Source organism: Syzygium oleosum, unplaced genomic scaffold (genome assembly GCF_021117445.2).
Source record: "Syzygium oleosum isolate NSW1041296 unplaced genomic scaffold, Sole_v2.1 Sole_v2.10, whole genome shotgun sequence".
NCBI lineage: Eukaryota > Viridiplantae > Streptophyta > Magnoliopsida > Myrtales > Myrtaceae > Syzygium > Syzygium oleosum.
Genome location: NW_026607494.1, coordinates 9,291,120 through 9,315,039, shown reverse-complemented (window position 1 = coordinate 9,315,039; position 23,920 = coordinate 9,291,120). Strand labels below are relative to the sequence as shown.

Sequence of the window (23,920 nt, the reverse complement as noted above, 5' to 3'; positions counted from 1 at the left end):
CTAAGCTATTGGATGAAGGATGCCAAGGTTATCTAGCGACTGTATTTGACTCATTGGCTGAGGAGCCAAGGCTAGAGGATATAGCTGAGGTGTGTAACTTTCCCGATGTCTTTACTAAGGAATTGCCGGGATTGCCACTTGAAAGGGAAGTGGAGTTTGTAATTGAGTTGGCCCCTGGGACGGAGCCAATCTCTAGAGCGCCCTACAGAATGACCTTATCAGAATTGAAGGAGTTGAAAGTTCAAATGCAAGAGCTCCTAGACAAGGGATTCATTCGTCTAAGTATGTCACCATGGGGAGCACCAGTGTTGTTCGTCAGAAAGAAAGATGGTTCGTTGCATTTGTGCATCGACTATCGGCAGTTGAACCAAGTGACCATCAAGAACAAGTATCCATTATCAATAATAGATAACTTGTTCAATCAATTGCAAAGGGCTTCGGTATTCTCCAAGATAGACTCTACGATCAGTTAAGGATTAAAAAGAAGGATATACCGAAGACGGCATTTCGTACAAGATATGGATATTACGAATTTACGGTTATGCCATTTGGATTGACTAATGCCCCAGCTGCTTTTATGGATTTGATGAATCGGGTATTCAAGGAATTCTTAGATTTGTTCTTTATAGTATTCATCGACGACATATTGATATACTCGAAAAGTCCCGAGGAGCATGAGCAACATTTAAGAATGGTTATACGGACCTTGAGAGAACACGCACTCTACGCCAAGTTTAGTAAGTGCAAGTTCTGGCTGAATCGAGGAGCGTTTCTTGGACATGTGATCTCTGGGGATGGAATCTCAATGGATCCAACTAAGATTGAGGCGGTTACGAATTGGCCGAGACCTACGATAGTGACAGAAGTTCGGAGTTTCCTAGGACTAGCTGGCTATTATAGAATATTCGTGGAAAGGTTCTCCGCGATAGCCACACTCCTTTGACTAGCTTACTAAAGAAGGAAACGAAGTTCGAATGGACGGATAAGTACGAGAGAATTGAATATGAGACAACGCCGATGGATGGAACTTCTAAACGATTACGACTGCGACATCTTATACCACCCGGGAAAGGCTAACAAAGTAGCGGATGCACTTAGTCGGAAATCGAGCATCGCGCAATTGATGATTAAAGAGTTGACTTTACTCGAAGGAGTACGAGATTCTGAATTTAAGTTTGAGGCAGGTCACCTCTCAAGCTTATTAGCCACTTTAAGGATTGAACTAGAGATTCAGGCTAAAATTAAGGCATTTCAATCTACGGATCCTGAGATTCAAAAGATTCTGCAAATGGACGAAACTTAGAGAAAGGCTGACTTTCAAGTATCCGAGGACGGAATCTTGAAGTTTCATAGACATTTGTGTGTGCCCGATGACGCAGAGCTTAAGGAGGAAATCCTGGCAAAAGCTCATCGTAGCAACTACAACATTCATCCGGGTAGCACAAAAATGTATCAGAACTTGCGTCAGTATTACTGGTGGAACGGAATAAAAGTAGATGTAGCCAAGCATGTGGCAAAGTGCTTGACGTGCCAGCAAGTGAAGGCACAACATTGTAAGCCTGGTGGATTATTAAGACCTTTGGAAATTCCAGAGTGGAAATGGGAGCATGTTACCATGGACTTCGTTATGGGTCTACCGAGAAGCCAGAGAGGCTACGATTCAATTTGAGTTATAGTCGACCAGTTGACTAAATCAGCACATTTTCTGGCAGTGTGAAAGGATTTCGCAATGGATAAGTATGCTGAAGTGTACATGCGACAAATAGTCCGTCTTCATGGAGTATCATTAACTATCACGTCGAATAGAGACCCTAAGTTTACCACAACCTTTTGGAAAAGTCTTCGGACGACTATAGGGACGAAGCTGTAATATAGCACGGCCTATCATCCGCAGACATATGGTCAGTCTGAAAGGACGATTCAGACACTCGAGGACATGTTACGAGCTTATGTGATAGATTTTAAAGGTGGATGGGAAGAACAGTTACATTTAGTTGAGTTCGCCTACAATAACAGTTATCAGCAAAGCATCATAATGGCACCATTTGAAGCGTTGTATGGCAGAGCATACAGAATACCAGTTTGTTGGGATGAAGTTGGTGAAAGGAGTATTACGGGTCTACAATTGGTAGAATAGTCAGTCGAGGCAGTTAAGATCATTCAAGAAAGATTGAAAACTGCTCAAAGTCGTCAGAAAAATTATGAAGATAAACGGCGTAGACCTTTGGAGTTTCAATAAGGAGATCATGTTTTCCTCAAGGTATCACCAATGCGAGGAACATCTCGGTTTAGTAAGAAAGGAAAGTTAAGCCCAAGGTACGTAGGCCTGTTTGAGATACTGGAAAGAATTGGAATTTTAGCCTATCGACTTGCTTTGCCACCGAATTTATCTCAGATTCACAATATATTCCACGTGTCCATGCTAAGGAAGTATGAACCAGATCCGACCCATGTGCTGAATTATGAAGAAATAGACGTGGACGACAAGGTGTCGTATGTGGAAAAGCCTATTCGGATAGAAGACAGAAAAGAACAAGTTCTACGGAATAAGACAATCCTGTTGGTCAAAGTAGTCTGGCAACATCATGGAACGGAAGGAGTCACGTGAGAAAGTGAAGAAATCATGAGGCGTCAGCACTCCCATTTGTTTGAATAGTTTGGGTTTGGTTATAAATTTCGAGGATGAAATTTCTGTAAGGAGGGAAGAGTTGTGACATTCTGAATTTCGACCCACTTTCGGGATTTATGAAATGATATTATCATCAATGCGTTTATGTTATATCTCACTCGGAATTGGCCATTCTTGAGAATACTAACCGTTAAGGAATGGCTAGTTAGGATTTCGGTATGCACGACCCAAGAACTCGAACCTGGATTGACACTTCGACCATGAGGATTGACGGGGGGATATTTTAGGCCATTATAGGCCGATCCAAGAATGATTATGGAACAATTTAACAATGTTATACAATTGAGTCACGGGTGATTCCGTTTAATCGTTGTATGCATTCCGAACGTTCCAAAATCAATTTCTAACGATCGTGTCATTCGGAACCAGTGATTGACCCTCGTAATTACGTGACAACCGAAGTCACTATGGCTTGAGTAAACTTAAACGTGGATTGATATCAAATCAACCACGGGTCGACACGCGTAAATCCTAAAAGCCGCCCGTTAGTTTGAGATACACGAAAGTCGCATTTGATCGATTTTGGCTACGAATTGAAATCCGAACTTGGGTATCGAACTTTCAAGGATATCAAAATTATTATATTGGACGACGCCGCGTTAAGCTTGCTTTATTATCGGTTTGCTCAGAAATTCGCGAAAAAGGTAAATTTGGCTCGAAAATTAGAAAAGACGATTTTACCCCTGTGTGTTCTAGAGTTTATTTGTTGAGTGGAAGGACATGTTGGTCTTTTTCCCCTAGTGGCCGAAAATCCTCTTGGACAACTTTGCCCTTGCCCTTTTTGGTTAATTACAAAAATGCCCTTCTAGAAACCTTTTTTCAAGATTTAATCTTGGCCTTTGGATGGAACTTGGATAGCAACACTTGATCCTAGCCTTTAGATCTTTTGGGTATCAAGAACACATCACAACCCTTGATCTTGATTGAAGTTTCAGCCCTCTTTCTCTCTTGTTCTCTCTCTCTCTCTTCATTTTCTCTCTCATTCTCTCCCCCTTTTGGCCGTGAGCCTCACCACCACCCACCAGCACCTCAGCCCACATCCCTTGGTCACCGTGAGCCACCCCCAAGCTGCCGTTCACGCCCGAATTAGCCGGCGTTCGCCGGATCGCCGTTTGGCCGCCGCCGTTCGCCGGAAATTCCAGATCTGGCCATGACTTGCTGCTGCTGCTGTTTGGGCTTGGTTTCTAGCTTAGATTAGTGGTAAGTAACTCCCTAAACCTTGATTAGGTTAGTAGGTTACCAATGGATAGTGTTTAGGGGTTGTTAGGGTAATTTAGGGGTTATGATAGAAGTTGAATTGAGGATTTGTTGGTGGCTGGATTTGATGATTATATGGCTGATTTGAATGTTAAGATAGGTAGATTATGTGGCTTGAGCTTGAGCATATGTTTAATGTTGCTAATTGTGCTTAACTTGGCTAATTATGATTGTTTATTTGTTGTTTTAATTAAATTCGTGGGTTAGTCTTGTGGCTACAATAATCATGTGGTAGTGGCTGAATTGGATGATTTGGACATTGATCATATGGCCCCCATTGATTCTACATTGGTTAATGTTGATTTTAGGGCTTAATTAACTTGATTATGTGCTAATTTTGATCATACGGTTTAGATTAAATTAGGATGTGATAAAAGTTAATCATTTGGCTTATTAGAGATTTGAAGTTGATCCCGTGGCTTTGATTGACAGTCGCATGACTAATTAGTCGATTATGTGCCGATTAAAGGTTTAATGACGATCGTGTGGTGGATTAGTTGTTTAATGCCGATCGCATGGTTGAATTGTTTAATCGTATGGTTAATTTATTTAATCATGGCTTAGTAGTTGACTGTGGCTTGATCGTGTGGTTGGATGATGATTTCGTGGCCTAGAACGAAGATCGTATGGTTGAAATTGATGTTTCATGGTTGATCTTGCACTTGATGAATAATCGTAGGATTTTAAAAGTGGATCATGTGGTTGATATATGGCTATTGTTGGCTTGGCATGGCATATCGTGATCATATATTGATGTTTGATACGAAAACGAGTGCGATTCATGGCATATTTATTCGTAGTAAATTGCACGTCATAAACACTTGCATTGGCTAATTAAGGAAGATTAAAATTGGCAATGCGTGGTTGTTTACGTGTGTGCCATGATGAGTTCCATCTAAGACGAGTTCTAGACGATGCCCGGCGGTAGTTCGGATGCTGTTTGGTACCTGACTTGTCGGGGGGGTTCGATCCCAAACATTTCCGATCGCGGTTGAGGCCGGATCGATGCTCCTAAATGGAATGCCGTCCGATACTCGAGTTGACGGGGGAGGGGGGGGGCGGGTTCGATCCCGGACGTTGCCACGCCCAAAGTAGTAGGGTGGTGCCTGGCTATGCCGGAAGACCGGCGGGAGTTCGGTGTGACCTATGGTGGGTCGTTAATAATCTGGACAACTTCGAGTGTTATGTGCATATGGCATGCTTTGCGCTTGATTATGGGATAAAATCGTGAGGCACGGTATGGGATGGGCCGAAGTGATTTCATCTTATAATCGAGACCCGTGTGAATGATTGAGTATGTCTAGATTATAATTATTGCTGTTATGCATATTGATAGTATGCCATGGTAGTGATGCAATTCAAGACTTTGCATAGTATGTGGTACCATTGTTCGTTTGATAGGAACTTACCCTATTGGTTAGAATTGCATGATTAGGGTGCCGGAGGTACGTATTGCCCTAGTCGAGGGTTAGGTAGTTTACTTATTGAGATTTTATCTCATTTCCCGTTGTTAAACATTGCAGTCCTTCAACCTTGATTATGACTGAGCCTCCGCTACGTTTCGGGGGATCAACGGAGACGGAGCATTGGGTGATTGAGTACCCAGCCGGTGAGGATAGGGGATATCAGAAGCATGAGAGTACAGTTTGGATAGATGATGGGGAGTAGTACTTGACAGCTCACAAGTATATGGCTTGATTTCTGAGGGATGGAGCTCAGACTTTTGGTCCTCTCCGGGGATTTGATATTCCCCCTGACGATGGTTTAGAAGTGTGGGATCTTATGGAGATTGATCCCCCTGATGGAGCTGTAGTTAATCCTGAGTCAGAACCTGAATCGGAGCCTTTGCCGTATGGTTCCTATAGCGAGGCATCTGACTCAGCTTTGCCAGGAGCACCGCTAGGATGCCGTGGAGGTTTTTGATAGGGTTAGGAATCCCTATCTTTTTGGAGCTCCTCTTTTGAATAGAGTAGTGGAGCAGATCGACCACCCTATCCCTTTTTGAGTATGAATGGTCTGAGTTTGTGGCCTTTAGAAAGGCTTGTATATGTTATTGCTGTATGTGACGTTAAGTTTATAAAATGGTTTGTTGGTTTGTTTAAATTCTCTCTCTCTATTATCCCGTTTGAATGTTTGTTGAATGGAGTGTTTGTTTGGCTTCCGTATATATTCTCTTATTCGATGGTAGAGGGTCGGCGACGAATCCTGGGAGTCGCATTCTTAACGACCGCGGCGGGATGTTACGTGTTCGTAGGGTACGGGACGTGACAACACATCACTGCCGGTGACTAGCCGCCAGCCGGTCGGTCGGCATCTACGTTAGCAAAATCCGGCCAAAATTGGCTGAAAGGACTGAATTGGCACAAAAACAAAAGGTTTAGGACTGAATTGGCACCAAAAAAAGATTTAGGACTAAATTGGCACCAATGCCAAAGATTTAGAACTTTTTTGACACTTTTCTCTCGATTCTTTGAATTACAGGCTTTTCTAGGATGACCGAGGAGGAAAATTGACATTGATACCAGAAGGATCAAAACTTTCTCAAAGAAAATCTCATAAAAAAAAAAGACATTTGAAAAAAGTGGGTACCAATGGATAGCCACTAAGGTTATACCACTAAAATCAAATCAAGTACGAGTGATTTTACTACTTTTATTTTACATTCAATTTCTACAAGAGTGAAAACAATCACACTGAACAAGATCCTACAATTTTGTTGGAACACTTTAAAAAGATGAAAATGTTTCCAATTCTATCTCACTCTCCGGTTTTGGGGAAGTTCAGCCTCTGAATTGAGTGTTGTAGTTGATAAGTTAGTGTGACACGTGTGACATCCCAAAATTTCGCCCAATTGGGATTTATGAAATGACTGAGGCTGCGCATGACAACTTGCCAAATAGTGTTTGATTCTGTTCTTTTGTTCCCAGAATCAGTTTGGGAACAGAAATGCGTTTGTTTAATTTTTTGATTCTGGGCACAATTTTGTCAAAAATTGTTCCCAGAATCAGTTTTGGAGCAGAATCAAGAATAAAAAAAAATTAGCTTCTTGATTCTAGGAACAATTTTGAGAATCAATTTTTTTTTCTTCTTCTTTTTCTTGGTTTTTAATTTAGCTTCTAATGTCCGGCCCGAGGACCGCCCTCGCCGGATCCGACGAGAATAAAATATTTTAATAAAAAATATTATTAATAAAAAAAATTTACCGGCCATGACCGGTGATCAGGCCATGGCCATAAAAAAGAAAAAAATATATTTTTAATAAAAAATATTATTAATAAAAAAAAATATTTTACCTGCCATGGCCGGTGACCAGGCCATGGCAAAAAAAGAAAAAATATATATTTTTAATAAAAATATTTTAATAAAAAATATTATTAAAAAAAAATATTTTACCGGCCATGGCCAGCGACCAGGCCATGGCCAAAAAAATAAAAATGTATATTTTTAATAAAAATATTTTACAGGCCATGGCAAAAAAAAAGAAAAAAATATATTTTTAATAAAAATATTTTAATAAAAAAAAATTTTTACCAGCCATGGCCAGCGACAGGCCATGGCCAAAAAAAATAAAAATATATATATTTTAATAAAAAATATTATTAATAAAAAATATATTTTACCGGCCATGGCCGGCGACCAGGCCATGGCCCAAACAAATAAAAATATATATTTTTAATAAAAATATTTTAAGAAAAAATATTATTAATAAAAAAAATATTTTACCGGCCATGGCCGGCAACCAGGCCATGGCCAAAAAAAATAAAAATATATATTTTTAAAAAAAATATTTTACCGGTCATGGCCGGCGACCAGGCCATGGCCAAAAAAAAGAAAAAATACTTTTAATAAAAATATTATTAATAAAAAAATATTTTACCGGTCATGGCCGGCGAGCAGGCTATGGCCAAGAAGGAGGAAAAGAAAAAAAAGAAAGAAATATTAAAATATTTAAAAATATTATTAATAAAAAGAAATTTTGTAGCGTTACCAAACGCATTTCTGTTCTTTTTCTATTCCAGGGATGGAATTTTGGGCCGTTAACAAACGCCTTAAAATGCTCAGAATCAATTCCGGGCACAGAATAAAAAAGAATCATTTCTGAGCAGAATCTGTTCCTGGGCACAGAATCGTTGTCATGCGCAGCCTGAGTTTATTAATGTACTTGTAGTCAGTCTCACCTGGAACTGATCATTCCTGGGATACTAACCTATAGGGAAATGCTAATTAGGGATTTAAATTCGTACGACTAGAGAGATTCGATTGTGAGCCGACTTTCGATCAGAAAATCGTCGAGGTGACATTTTGAGCCAACAAGGGCCAATCTTAGGATAGTGAAGGGCCGATTCGTCACTATCACACTAGTGGATCACGGGTGATTCTGTTTGACCACGAAGTGAATTGACGAACGATCCAGAACCTATACCGAACGATCGTGCCTATCGGAACTAGTAATCGATCTTCGCGATTTTATTGACAACTGAGGTCGATACGATCAGAACGAACTTGCACGTGACTTGATTTAGTATCAGTCACGGGTCGATTCTGCGAATTTCCCCGAAAGCCGCCCGTTAGTCTGAGATATGCACAAGTTGCATTATATAGAATTCAATTATTAAATTGAGACTAAATTGGGCATCGAAAAATTAGGAAGTCACGGCAGAACGTTAGGACGACGTTGAGGTTGGAACGCGTAATTTTGGATGTGCGAATCCTTCGGAAAAACTCATTTTCGGCAAGAGAATGGGAAAGTGACCATTTTACCCTTGGGAATTTCTAAAGGGCTAGTTTTATCAAGCAAGGGCATTTTGGTAATTTTGCCCAAAATTTGGAAAAGACACTTTTGCCCTTGGACTTTTTGAGAAATTACAAGATTGCCCTTGGATATTTTTGGTAAGATTCGATATGGGCCGTCGGTTTCAAGATAAGATCGAATCTGGACCGTCGAATAAAAAGATTAGAGAGGGGCATTTTGGTAATTTGTCAAGTTGGTCAAAATTTGACTATTTAAGTCAAATTTCTCTCTCTCTCTCTCCTCACTCATTTCCCCTCCCCCACGGCTCCCCCTCTCTCTCTTCTCTCCCCCTTCCACCGTGAGCTCCCCCTCCCGCTGTGTCGCTGCCGCGCCGCCGTCTCGACCGCCGCCGTGCCGCGCCGTCCATCTGCCAAGCCTCACGCCACCCTCACCCCGCCGTGATTCTCTCTCTCCCTCCGGTCTCCCTCTCTTGGCCGCGAGTCCCACCAGCCGCCTCCCAAGTCACTGTCGCCCGCCGTTCCTCCCGATCACCGCCGATCGTCACCGCCGCCGCAAGCCGCCGTTAGATCTTGGTTTTGCCGCCGCTTTCGCTCTAACCGTGTTAGTTTAGAGCTCGGTAAGTCGCGATCTAAACCCCGCCTAGTATATCGGGTTATTTCGGGCCCGTTTAGATGCGATTTGGTGGAAATTAGGAATTAATTGGATTAGCGAGCCTTAGGTGCGAAATCGGGAAGATTTGGTGGAATTTTAGAGGTCGATTGATTGCTGTGATTAGCTGTTTAGTGTGCTGTGACGGGCTGTTCGGTACATGGTTAGTACCATTAGGTCCGGCTTGGAATTTTATGAAAGTGCCGTGAAGAGCCGGGAATGAAATATTGTGATTCTAAGTGTGAAAATGACAGATTGATGGCTGTACTGTGCGGTTCTATGTGCTGTGATGTGCCGATGGACGTATGGTTTGTACTGTTAGGTCCGGCTCGTAATTTTATGAAAGTGTCGTGAAGAGCCGGGAGTGAGATATGGTGATTTTGAGGGTGAAAAAGGCTGATTGATGGCTGTGATGTGTAGTTCTATGTGCTGTGGGGTGCTGTTTGTTGTGTGGTTGGTACCGTTAGGTTCGGCTCGAGATTTTGTGAAAATGCCGTGAAGGGCCTGAACTGATTTAATAACGTTTAGGTGTGGAAAAATGCCAGTTTGTGTGTTGATCATGTGTTTTGTGATATGACTGTGTGATTGTGAATTATTGGATGCAATTGTGTGCACGGAATTAAATGCGAATGTGTGCGAGTGTGAGATTGGGATCGGGCCGAGGCATTATAAGCTCGGGTTTCGATCATGTAGGCCTGTCGCATTTGGCGCGGGCTGAGGAAAGAAAGTGAGAATGAAATCGGTCCGAGGCACGATCAGCTCGGGTGAGATTGGGATCGGGCCGAGGCATTATAAGCTCGGATTTCGATCACGTAGGCCTGTCGCATTTGGCGCGGGCTGAGGAAAGAAAGTGAGAATGAAATCGGTCCGAGGCACGATCAGCTGGGGTGAGATTGGGATCGGGCCGAGGCATTATAAGCTCGGATTTCGATCACGTAGGCCTGTCGCATTTGGCGCGGGCTGAGGAAAGAATGTGTGAATGGGATCGGACCGAGGCGTGTGATGCTCGGGGCGCGATTGTGTGGGCCTGAGGCGTGTTTACGCGGGCCAAGGAATGTGATTGAGAACGGGGTGTGTGGCATGGTAAGAGAAAGTGGGATCGGACCGAGGCGTGTAATGCTCGGGGCGCGATCGTGTGGGCCTGAGGCGTGTTTACGCGGGCCGAGAAAGTGATTGAGCTAGTGGAGTACGACGAGGAAAGTAAATGAAATTGATGCGATAGTGCGTGATCGATGCGTGTTTTTGGGCATGGAAATGTGTGTGGTTTGTGGTGCGCGAAGTGTGAAATGCGTGCGAGTTTTGAATGTTGTGATTATGAACTAATGTGCAGGCTGAGTATGCCAAGAATCAAGGTCAGTACGATTGCGTGGATAGTGTTTGTTGTGTTGCTTGTTGTGTGTCTGAACTTGTCTGGAATACGTGGTAGCCTAGGTAGGGTTTAGGTTGTGACTTATTGAGAAGTGTCTCATGGTTGTTTCAACCAAACCATTTCAGATCACCCGCCTGAGCAATGAACCAACCGCCACCAGAACATTTTGGTATAGTTATGCACACTGATAATAACTTTGTGGAGTACCTAATGGATGAGCCAGTTGAAGAGCCTGTCGAGGAAGAAGCGAGAGGAGATCCTAGTGGAGTCAGGGGACATAGACTACCCGATTGAGATTGGAGCTGAGTCAGAGTTCTCAGTGGAAGGGTACAAGTGTGCTAGTAAATGGATGTTGTATATAAATATGGTAATGTAATGTTCTAAATATGAGTTGGCGGTTTGGCGTGTTAGTTTATTCTGGTGTTCTCCAATATTATTGTCCGGGATAATATGATTTGTTTTCGCCGTGAATTTACTCTGATAGAATCTTTGGGTCGGCGACAATTTCCTAGGACGTCGCACTGATTCGACCTGAGTAAGGGATGCCGCGCGCTCGATGGGGTTCGGGGCGTGACAACACGACTTCTTGAAATGGCCGAGAGGTTCGTGTGATTACATTCTGGAATAATTTCAAAAGTTAGTGTGACAAGATAATTTGTCCGTGGTTTATTTTATCTCTACGATTAGGAATTAGTCAAGCATGTGAATGATTATAACTCTATACATCATTTGGTGATTAGTAGATTTTCTGCTGCTGGCTCTTTATCGGAGTAGGTACTGACATGCGGACCAAATCACGTAAATCCAGTGTATGTTTTCCTTCCTTGTTGACTTCTCTGGTAGTTTAGTTCTTTCGTGCTTTTTTCAAATTGTAAGATCCGTTAGCTTCCACATATTTCGCAACAAAATCATTTGTGGATTTTCACTTATGCAACTCATCTCTTGTTGCTCTTTACTTCGAAACTGCGGTTTTGACATGGTGAGTTAACAACTCTGTAAGTCTTTCTTTGAACGGTTAAATCTGGACTTCTCATTAGCCAGCGGTCTTCGGGGAATTTCCCGTCCAACGAGGTTGAGTCGAAAGTGACAAGACGCTAGCTGTTTTTCTTGTGGGGCGACTAGAATTCTAGCAGTTGCTGTCGAATCTGTCCACTAGTTGGCTCTGCCCCCAAATTTGGGGATAGTTTTTCTTCCCTCACCCTAGGGAATACCCCCGTGTTTTACGTTCCAGAGTTCAAACGAAGCCTTTTAACGTCTTGCTCATGACTGAAAAGCGTAGTATTTCAGTGGATGTTTTCTTTGTCGGATGGACGTGGGCAGAGGGTTCCCTTGTCATCAAGATGTTCAAGTCAGCCAAAAACACGAAGTCAAGTAAAGTAAACTCTGTGTGGCCCAACCAAAGGTTCCATCAGTGGAAATTACGCAGGGATTGTTGTACACGCAGTCAACCTAACATAACAAGCGGTGGATTGATTTGTGGGTTGCTTTCATTAATTAGGAAGTAAACTTCCTTACGGTTTCTGAATTTGACATTTTTGGCAAATTGATTCTCTCTAGGAATCAGTTTGTGTCGTGAAATGAACTACTGTGCCCTATAGACTATAGTGTACCAAAATCTTTGTAACTCATTTGCACGCCAACATGTTGTAATTACTATATTGCGAAGACGATGAGAACATGTAGCACCCTTGGTGCTAATAAACTTTGTTCACCTGAGTTTCATCTAACAATTGCTTTCGAATCTGTCCACGAGATGGCTAGTAAACGCGGAGTATTTCAGAGGAGGTTCCTTTGTCTGATGAGTGATGATCGAAAAGATCAGTTGGGTCATCTGTCATTGAAATGACCAAGTCAAACAAATCAACACAAAGTCAAGTCTAGAAAAGTAATTTGTGTGGACCAACCAAAGGTTCCATCAGTAGAAATTATGCAGAGATTGTTGTACACGTCTTGAAGCTAACATAACTAGTGATAGACTACTTTATGGATAGCTTGCGCACTAATTAGAAACGAAACTTGTGTGCAATTTATAAATTTTGACTTTTTTGGCAAATTAATTATTCTTAGTAATCGTCTTTACTACCGTAAAAATTAACTACCGTGCCCTAAATTGGATCAAAATAGTAACAGTGATGATAATAAACTTTGTTCACCTGAGTTTCAAGTAATAATTTTGTTTAAGTCATTACTTCGTTGCGTTAAGTGAACTGGGAATTTGATATGAAAGCCAAACCTGTCAGCTTCACTAGAACTAGTTTCCATTCTAAGCATTTTTATTGGTTCTTGATATCATGCTCCCTATTTATTTGCGGAGTCTAAAACTTATTTATCTCTTGTATCAATTATTCAGTTTTAAACTTGTCTAATCTCGTGTTTTACTCATCATTTTTCTCTATCAGTAAGCATCCTAATAACTAAAACACTAATATTGTATACCAGTTTTAGTATAAATAGTATAATTAATAGTTACATATTTTTCCCATTCGAATCGCCTATCATGATATCCACTTTTGGGCTATTTCCAATTTGCCCTCTATAATTCCATGTTCAGTGGTTGCAAAGCGCCACATCAGCGAGATGGAAAAAGCCATCGAAGACCAGAACAGCGAAGAACAAGCAGAGAACGATCGGTGTCGTACCATCTCCTTTGGCCCGAGATCCAGCATAGCCCATCGCATCGAAACGGCAGGCCAATCGGAGGACGACGACGACAAGATGGGTTGAAGTCCACGGAGCCGGTGAAGTAGAGAGAAAGAAACGAGAAAGAGGAGATGGGTTCAGCAGTGGTGAGGAAACGGCAGTGATCAAGTGCTGAAACCGATGTGGGTTTCGGGGAATTTTATGTCGAGTACTGTTTTACTCCTTGTAAACGGAAGGGATGGAGATGGTGGCTGGAGGGGTGGCTCCATGTGATGGAGGAAGAAGAAGATAAAAATCAATTTTTTATTTTTTGTATTCCACCTCAGCAGACTTGTGTCAACCTATGATTGGACATGAGTAAAAACCACGCACGGCATGTCAACGATTGACATGGCGCTTTGCAACCACGGAATATTTTCCCATAATTCCATGGTTGTCTTCACTTCCATGCTTAAGTTGATTTTTGTGCACGCGCGTTCCTCCATCTTGAGCACTTATAACCGTATTTTGAAACATGTTTGCCATGTATTCTCAATTTTTTTCAAGTGCGAGCTTTTAGGACCACGGAGGAGGGATCGAAAATGAGATTCAAAAGGACAAAAAATTTCTTAAAGAAACCCTCGTCCAAAAGAAGAATAGAGAAACAGATTTGGAAAAGGTGGGTACAAAGAAATAGCCACGAGAATTATACCACTAAAATCAAGTACAAGTGATAATACCACTTTTATTTTGGATTCAATTTCTACAAGAGGGAAAACATCACACAAAGCAAGATTCAGCACTCTTGTTGTTATGCTCAGGCTGGTAACTACTAGAAATTGTTGGAACACTTGAAGAAGATGAGAAAGTTTCAAGTTCAATCTCACTCTCCGCATCATCAACCGGCATCTTTGTTAGATACAAAAGTGGTTTCGGGGGAAGTTGTAGGTTATCGATCTCTCCTTCTAGCATATTAAGAACCCTGCTCATCGACGGTTGATCATGATGGCTCAGTTGTATACACCAAAGAGCAACAATTATCATCTTCCCCGTTGTCTCTCTTTCCTCTTCTATGGCATCTATGATTTCAACCTCCTTTTCCTTGCCGAGCTGATCATAAATCCACAAAGGGAAATAAATTTGACTTGAATCCTCTGCAGTTGCATTTACATTTCTCCTTCTACCGGCCATTTCCATCAACATCATTCCAAAACTATAACATCAGCTTTATAAAAAACACCACCAATGTCTTTATAGAATAGCTCTGGTGCCATATATCCCAAGGTTCCTCTTGCTACAGTCAAGGGTACTATGCTATGATCGGTGGAGTAAAGTCTCGCAAGTCCAAAGTCAGAAACTTTTGGAGTGAAACTCTGGTCTAGGAGAATGTTGTGAGGCTTGATGTCAAAGTGTAGAATTTGCATGTCACATTCCCGTTGTAGATACTCTATCCCTCTAGCTATGCCAAGAGAGACCTCGTATATTTTCTTATGATCAAGAGAATTTTCTCTATCTTTATAGAAAATGTGCTTATCTAAAGATCCATTCGGCGTGAAATCATAGACTAGAGCTTGTTTGGAGTAATCGAAGCAAAAACCAACAAGTTGAACCACATTAACATGGTGGATCCTTCCAATTGTGGCCACTTTGCTTATAAAATCTTGGCCAGTAGATTTTGATTTGTTCAAAATCTTAACCGCAACATCATTGCCACTTCTAAGTATTCCTCTCTACACAGAACCATATCCCCCTTCACCTAATTTGTGTTTGAAATTCTTCGTGATCTTCTTGATATCGGAATAAGAGTACCTTATGGTCAAAAAATTGTTGTGAGCTTGTAAAAATTCTTCGATGTTTGCGTCCATTGCTTGGTGCCTTCTCATCCACTTATAGATTAGAAGTATCAACACACATGGAGCTCTGAATATGAATTTTGCTGCCAGGAAGTGAGCTGTGTAGAAAATTGCCTTAACGATTGGTGTAGAGCATATATATTTGTTATAAAGCACATTCAAAGAATGATTTCTTGACACATAGTGCGCGAGTGTTTTCCAGATGTGAGGAAAACAGAATCGTCCATACCGAAGACAAAGCCGGCATTAGGAACTCTATTGAGTGCAACATTTAGCGCCATACCCCAGGAAGAATTGTTTACAGGAAGCAAGAGATTAATTAAGACACATAATCAGTATTATCATCCTGATTAACTAAAAAATTAGGTACAAATGAAAAATATTGGAAGCAAATATTTACTAAGGAAAATAACTGATAAACAACTAATGTTACATTTGCAGACTATAGTGTTGAAATTACATCAATCATATATATTCAACAAGTCTCTTGTCTCAATGTGAACAACCACGTATGTGTTGTGATGGTTTTAAAAATGATTTTCTTCACTCTTTTCTGACTGGCTAAACTATATCTCTTTTTCCAGAAAATGATTTTTTAAGACTCTTCTGAATGTTTTACATATTTCAGGTAGGCTTTTAATTCCCGAATTTGTGAAACTCTTAACAATAAAAGCAAAGTTAGCAGTTGAAAAGATCAGGTACTTTGAGCTAATATAAAAACTTTTAGAAGGAACCAAACACGATCTTCTTATAATTTTTGAAATTTGAGATGTTCCATTTTAACTTAGCACAAGCTTAGTTTTAGTGAGTGCTATATTTCAACTTTCAACTATCATCGCGGGAACAAGAATAAAATGCAACAGAACACGATCGCGACCATCAGTTTATCTCGGAGAACGACGAAATTCTTCTCTATTATTCTCCGTGTAAAGATTGTATGTAACAGTAAACCAATTATTTGCATGTCATCTCAATCCCCTCGAGGGCTAACTCGTTTTGTTCGGTTTTGCTTACTCAATCATGATGGTCCCTTAATGGACGAGATATAGCCAGAGCTAACTATTAGCATATTGATCGGGTAAAGTACTTTGATGGAAAGGCATACTTACAGTAGTAGTAGGGTATGCATTGTTTCCCTCAGTATCGGAAGCCTAAGAAGCAAAAGTGATATGTTTTCTTCCGCGGCGGCACCCAGTAGTAGAGATTAAACCCCTTGGCCATCGCATTGTAAATGTCCTTGTAGGAGATTGTGGAATTCTCCCGGGACAATGCTTCTTTTCTATCCAATAAATAATATGCTGCAAGTATTGACTTGGTTATGGTGCAAAAATCATCAATGTCCGATGGCCTTGCGTCGATGATGGCGTATGAATGATACCCGTTTATAGCTATACATGGTTGAGTGTCGATATATAAACGAGATCTCAGTGGCTTTGAGCATGACATAATGGTCACCCTGGTTCGATCATTAAGCTGGTAGGGTTCATTGTTTCCACCAGTGAAATTAGAGGGCATTAACCGTGGAGAGGAAGGGAGGAACAATTGCTCTTTTGCAGGCCGACATCGACCACTTCCATAAGCCCAGAATCCCCACCAATGGAACCCCCATAATTCCACGGGTTTATCGATTTCACATGATATCGGCCATCGAACAAAGATAGCATCGTGCGGTTATCTTCACACGCTAATTCGAACCTGGAGTCACCACAGACTTTCGGATCGTCCTTCAATCAAAAGGGATAATTAACGTTACCGACTTCGCCGCACGCTGAAGTTGCACATAAGTGATTGTTGTGGGCATAGCAACTAATCCCAGCTGTTATTATGAGAAGAACGAGCAATAGGAAAGGCTCCATTTGGTACCTGAGTTGAGAGAATTTGTGCAATGCAGAGAGCTTTTTGTTTGGCTTTGGTTATTTGGTGCAGAGGCGCGACAGAAAAGGGGATGCGTATAGAGAGACGTATCGTGATTGAAGTTGAAGAGCTGGAGTCTTCTTTTTTTTTTGGACCCAAGAGTCGTCTTTGGAAAAGCGCAATTCAAGCATTGACCCAGAGTCGTCCACAGTCAAAAAAGGAGAGCTTCCAAGCGCATTCCGAAGGGTGGTTAGAGGAAGTTCTCTTCAATCTGGGTCGGAGGAATATATAAACCCAAATACAATCATATATTTAAAAAAAAAATATTTTGAGAATTGAAATACACATGAAGATGACTGAAATTATGCGTACCGAAAATTTTATTTTCAAATGTTCATTTTCAAAGTAAGTGATTTTTTTCTGAGAAGCCTAAGTAACGTCGCGACTTTTTTCTTTGGGTCAGAAACGTCGTGACTTGAGAAGAGAGATATTTGTTTCTCGATTGACACATGCATTAACGACACATGGGTGCCACATCATAAAATAAACCAAAAAATCAAAAACAAAAAAGAATATCTAAAAAAAGGAAAAGAAAAAGGCCAAAAATGAAGAAAAATAAGGTAAGAGAGAACCTGAGAGAGAGATGGTTGGGAAACCTGACAAAGACTCTCACTCTCACTCAACCGCGAGCAGGCCAGGGCCTACAATCCCTAGACCAGATCAGGGCAAGGGTTGGTTGACCCTAGCAGGGTGGTCGCGAGGGCCAATCAACACTCGCACGGTGGTGACGACTGGTGAGGCCTTTAAGTTCTCTTAGTCTTGACCATGTTGCTTCTCCAATCCACCAAACAATTTTCAAGCCTGTCCAATTTGATATATACCATGGGCAGGTTTAGCCGATTGGGTTTGTGCCTCATGAACGGTGGTCACAAGATCGCGCTTCAATTCCATGGACTCCCCTCTGATGTAATCCTAGCAAAGCAAGAACCCCCCAACCACGCTCCAATTATCATGAGCACGCAACTCGCTAATGGAATTGAAGACCATTCTAAGACTCATTAGTGGAGTCTGTGAAGAGATGGTTCCTCTCAATGCAATTCACTCCTTTTCTCTGGCGTACATCTACTTGCATGGAAATGGAAATCAGATGTATGCTGGCGATTGAGTGTATTATGCGTCTTGTTGAGTGTTCGGGGAGAAAGAGTTTCTGCAGAAACGCTGCTGAAGGACCAAATACTAAGAAACCTGTCACTTGCTCGGGCGCTGGCCCTCGCTTGTACCCTGGCGAGGGTCGCAGGCAAAGTTGGGGGCTGGCACCGCCCCCTTTCCCATCCCTGGCGCCACCCTCCTTACCCATAGCGAGAGATCTTCACTGCTGCAAAATACGCACAACATATATTAGAGATATATTAATAAAAGTCATTTCAGTATTTTCCGTCACTAAAAATGAATAAAGCTCATAAGAATTCAACTGTACTAATTGGATAAATTTTGAGATTTGATTACGCTTTTTTGAAGTTTTAGTACTTAATACTCTTTCGTAATGAGTTTTAAGACTTTAAGTGCATTTATCCCTATTCAGAAAGTACGCACCTACTGAGCAAGTAATTTACCACCTCTCTAAAATATAGGAAATAATAAAAATAGAAAATCACGCAGATGTTATTAAATGACGCATATCGTATAACTAACCCTATCGATATATACAGATGGACGCGCAAGTAAGACACTAGAGTTGGCCCATACATGATCAAGAGGTGGCTCCCACTGTTCAGCACTTTATCCTAACAAAGTTCAAATGGTGGCATTCACAACGTATATATTACGTGTGGTACTTAGTTCTCATGTGCACATATATTACCTTACTCATATAATTTGGCACACGCGACAGGTACACATTAGCATATCTGATCCTGTTCATATATGGAATATAAGATATGATTTCCTAAAACACTAGAGAAGGTGTGAACGACTTACAACATGTACCATCGGGGTTTAACTTTCTCTTGTCCTCCATTCATGGTTTTCCCTTCAGGATCAAATCTCTCTTCTGCATCTCTCTCTTTTTTTTTATATTTTCTCTCGGTAACACTCCTTTTCAATCCGAGAATCAAGCGACAGAGTCCTCTCTTTGACCATGAGGAAATATAGATGCATGGATGATCACATCTTGCATGACCAACTAGTTGTCACACAATCAAGAGCATCATGCATGTACAACTGTCCATTTTGTGAATGAATAATTTTGAATGTGTCCCTATTTCTTTTCGGTTTGCTTAATTATATAGAGACATTTATTGCATCTAACTATGGGTTTGCTTAATTTATGAAAACAACATTTATGATTGATACTTAGATACCCCCAAATGGTGTCTATGTAAGAAATATATCATATGACATTTTCATATGTTATGAAAAGCTTCATTGTGCATTTATTTGGCTTATTGGTATTATTTCCTACTACCACAAACTAAAATATTATTAGAACTTTAAAAGTTTATGGAAAAAATTGTATGTGAATCTACAAATCAGCATTTTAAGGGAAAATTACCAAAAAAGCCTAAATTTATTGTGAGGATGCTAATTCAATTATAAACCTTTCAATTTCGACAATTTAGTCCTAAACCTTTTGACAATTTGCCAATTTGTCAATTTAAAAACCTGACCAATTTTGGCTGGAAATTGTTGACATGGATTTGGGCCATCCTACATTGACAATTTTTAATCTTTTTAAATTTTTATTTCTTTTTTATTTTGTTTTCATTGTGCCATTAGGTGAGGATCGGGCCCTTGTTGGCCTAGAAGGCCTTGCCTAGTATGGGCGAAGGCAGGGCCATTGCAGCCTCGCCAACTGCGGGCGAGGGCACTAGCCAAAACTAGGCAAGTGCTGCAACTCTTGTCGGCCACAATTGAAAAAAATAATAAATAATAAAAATTAAAAAAAATTTAAAAATATGATCAGGTTAGCGCCGGTTGTACCATGTAAGACGACCATGGTCTACATTAACGATTTTTAGCCAAAATTGATCGGAATGACTTAATTGGCAAATTGCCAAAAAAGTTTATGACTGATTTGATCAAATTAAAATATTTAGGACTGAATTGGCATCCGTTCAATAGATTTAGAATTTTTTCAGAAATTTTTTCGCATTTTTATGATGTGGATGGTTAAGATAGTTTGGATTTGAAAAAAAAAAGTGCATGTAGCAAGATTTAGATTAATTAAGATGTAAATAAAATGCCAATCCAAACACGGTTGACCTGGTATCATACATATGTAAATGTCACGCGAAAGATTTTCTCCGTTGGCTCGGTTAAGGGGCTGTTTAGGCCCATTCCATTTGTTCACCGGGTCGGGCCTAATTTGATGAGAATTCCAATGAATGAAAAATTCGATATAGGCGGGGAATCCAAAATGAACTGCTTTTCTTTCCTTTTTTTTCAATGGAAGTGTGAGATTAGATCTTAGATCAGTCCCACGAGTCAAAGAGGTACATAGCTGTGAATGTACATAAAGACTCGTGGAGGATGAATTGGGGCTACATCACGCCGATAAAATATCAAAGAAAGGACATAGTGCTTTGTTTTATGCTTCACTCTTCATTAATTCCTACAAGTTGCAAGAAAGTTCTTGGGATCGGAGGCTTTTCTACTGCCATAACCCCCTCCAAAATCTGGACTACCTGAGTCATAGTTGGCCTATCTCGCTCGCTGTCTTGAATGCACCAGCAAGCCACTTTGCACGCCCTGCACAATTCTTCCATCTCCACGAGTCCGTCCAATCTGGGGTCCACGAGTGGCAAGACTTCTTCTCCTTTGGCGATTGAATTAGCTACCTGAAGCGGCAGATACTCGCGCATATCACTGTTCAGCTCCCCAATGTTTCTCTTTCCCGATATGATCTCGAAAAGCAGCTTTCCGTAGCTGAAAACGTCGACTTTGGACGTTATGGCTCCTCCCGAAATCCATTCTGGTGCGAGGTACCCTCTGGTTCCCTTGATGGTGGTAATTACGCGGCTGACATCCCGTCCCAGGAGCTTTGCGAGGCCGAAATCGGCAATTTGTGGCGCGAGTTCCGAATCCAACAGTATATTCTCTGGCTTGATGTCGCAGTGTATGATGCGATCGCGACACCTCTCATGGAGATACTCCAATCCTTTAGCAATCCCGATGGCAATGCCGTATCTGGTTTTCCAATCGAGGGTGTTGGAACCTTTCTGAAACAAATGAACTGCGAGCGAACCATTTGCAAGGTACTCATATACCAGGAACCTCTTTGATTCTTCTGCACAAAAACCTCGCAGACGAAGGACATTGACATGCTGTATTGTTCCGATAGTTCTAACTTCCGCAAGGAACTGTTTGTTACTTTGGTTTTGGTTCACAAGTTTCTTCACTGCTATTGGAGTTGAGTCTGGCAGTGCTCCCCTGAAGACAGAACTAAACCCGCCTTCCCCAATTTTCTCAGAGAAGTTCTTCGTTGCCTTCTTCAGAACTCGATATGCAAAATGCATCAAACGATCGTCCGCTGCACTAGCAGACCGTCTCCTCCTAATGGTCACCAGCGACCCACTGAGGACCAAGAGAAAAGCTACGGACACAACTACAACTGCTGTTATGGAATTTGAACTAGGTTTCTCCCTTTTCTTACTCTCCTCCTTCAAGTCCAATGCCGTGATCCGGACATAGAAATCTCTTGAAAGTGCATCATCGGCTGAACGTTGAACCACAAATTTGTCATCCGTCCATATCAGACAGTTAGCAGTGTAAGCATAAGCACTGCAAGAACAGTTGCTCAAGCACAATAACCTGCACGCTTCAAGGTTTTCCACCATGAACCAATCAGAATTTTTCGGCAAGCGTGTATTAGGCATGAGGAAAAAATTATCTTTCCTGTCACCAGTACATTTTGACACATTTCTCCTCTTGCATCGGCCCAGACGATCTTCCAGCTTCAGATGATCTAAGTATCCAAGTGCGCAATCACAAAGTGGTGCGTCGCTCTGATTGCAATTAGAAGAAGCACCACAAAAGGGATAAATCTCACACTTTAGGGTTGGCTGTGTCCAAAGCACTTTCCATTCCTGGACATGCTTTGCCCATACTAATTGCTTGAGCAGCCCCGTCGGTTCGAGCAAAATCCTAGAAAGATTATAAGGAGCAACTGAGGAATATTTGGAGTAGGTCTCATTCTCATTTGAAACAAAGGTGAAGGCAATCACGTTGTCCACTGTCAGTGAAGGCTGATGCCCGTAATCGTTCCCAGTCCAGTCACCACCATGCCAGTAGGCTTCCGACCCGTTAAATAGCGAAAACTGAATTCTTTCTTCTGCTTCCGGGATTACAGAGAATATCCCAGGAGCTGGATCATCTAAATCTCTCCATGCCACCAAAACTGTTCGTTCAGACGTATGTGAATTATATACAAACTTGGCACCTGGCAACCAGGTATCAGTGGGATGATCGAAACTCTGCCAAGCAACACTAGACGCATTGGATGTCTTCCTTAAAATGAAGTTTCCATTGTCAAGGAGCACTGCTGAAGTCGAATTAGGCATGAGCGATGTTGAACCGGTCGACCAGATTTGATGCTTGGATGAAGCGAGTATGACTAAATTACCGTCCCGGAGGAGCTTCAACTCCGAAGAGAATGGGTCGGACACGGGGCGGTTCCTATTTGCAACCCAAACCAGAGTCTTTTGAGGTAATCCTTTGTACCAAATGCCAATGTAGTGGTTACCAGTATTACCTGGTGAAAAGAAGCCCATCTCAAATGTTCCTCCTTGAGAGATTAATATCTGGTTTCCGGAGAGAGACTCACCGGGTAATATGGTATCTGTGCTTATGGACAGAGGGGCCAAATGAAACAGAGTAAAGAAGCAAATATATGGAAACATTTTTGCGTTTCTGCTTATGTGAATCATCTCTTGTTGCTCTCTCTTTCGCAACTACGGTTTTGACATGGGGAGTCAGCAGCTTTAAGGCTTTCTGATAAAATCTTGATCTCTCATTAGCCAGTGGTCTTCGGGGAGTTGCCGGTCCAACAAGGTTGAGTCGAAAGTCATAAGAAATTGGCTGTTTTTCTCATAAACGCTTGGTATTCCAGAGTAGGTTCTTTGGTTTGATGATCGAAAAGATCGTTGGGGTCATCTGTCATTGAAATGTGCAACTCAACCAATTAACACAAAGTAAATTGTGTGGACCAACCAAAGGTTCCATCAGTGGAAATTATGCAGAGATTGATGTTGACGCAGTGAAGCTAACATAACACGGGGTGGATTATTTTATGGATGGCATTCACATCGATTAGGAAGGAAACTTACCTACCGTTTCTAAATTTGCCATTTTTGGCAAATTGATTTTCTCTAGAAATCAGCTTTAGTATCATAAAAATGAACTATTGTGCCCTAAATTGAATCAAAATCCTTGTAAGTGAGACATCTGTTTGAAATTCATTTTGGTGCCAATATATCATAAGTAACATATCGCAAAGACGAAAATGAGAACACATAGTAACAATCATGATAATAAACTCTGTTCACCTGAGTTTCAAGTAACAATTTTGTTTAAGTCATTACCCCTTTGCATTAAGTGAACTGGCAAGCTAGTACGAAGGTCAAACCCGTCATATTCATGAGAATTAGTCTCCGTCCTAAGTATTTCCATTTTTTCTCCATATCATGCTCCCTACTTATTTTCGGAGTTTAAAAGTTACTTATATCATGTATCAACTATCCATTATTAATCTTGTCTAACCTCGTGTTTTACTCATCAGTTTTCTCTATCGATAAGCATTTTAGTAACTTAATACACTAATATTGTAAACTAGTTTTAGCATAGATGGTATTAGTAAATAGTAGCATATGTTCCCCCTTTCA

The 23,920-nt window shown here is 41.2% G+C and overlaps 2 protein-coding genes and 1 pseudogene across 2 annotated transcripts in view; all 3 read right to left on the bottom strand.

Annotated features, from left to right (window-relative positions):
• LOC115685511 (rust resistance kinase Lr10-like) overlaps window positions 1-16,873 on the bottom strand; it is a 70,239-nt gene extending 53,366 nt beyond the window's left edge. Inside the window, exon 1 of the mRNA XM_056315191.1 lies at window positions 16,767-16,873. Within this exon, the coding sequence (XP_056171166.1) occupies window positions 16,767-16,852 (86 nt within the window). The 5' untranslated portion in view covers window positions 16,853-16,873. The remainder of the gene's footprint in view (window positions 1-16,766) is intronic.
• LOC115662970 (rust resistance kinase Lr10-like) lies at window positions 14,063-15,503 on the bottom strand (annotated as a pseudogene).
• A 3,713-nt stretch (window positions 16,874-20,586) lies between the features above and the next one.
• Window positions 20,587-22,879, bottom strand: LOC115662972 (G-type lectin S-receptor-like serine/threonine-protein kinase At2g19130). Its single transcript, XM_056315193.1, has 2 exons — window positions 22,792-22,879; window positions 20,587-22,715 (listed from the first exon to the last, which is right to left on the bottom strand). The coding sequence occupies exon 2, from the start codon at window positions 22,598-22,600 to the stop codon at window positions 20,636-20,638; it is 1,965 nt and encodes a 654-aa protein (XP_056171168.1). The 5' UTR covers window positions 22,601-22,715; window positions 22,792-22,879; the 3' UTR covers window positions 20,587-20,635.
• Window positions 22,880-23,920: the final 1,041 nt, after the last annotated feature.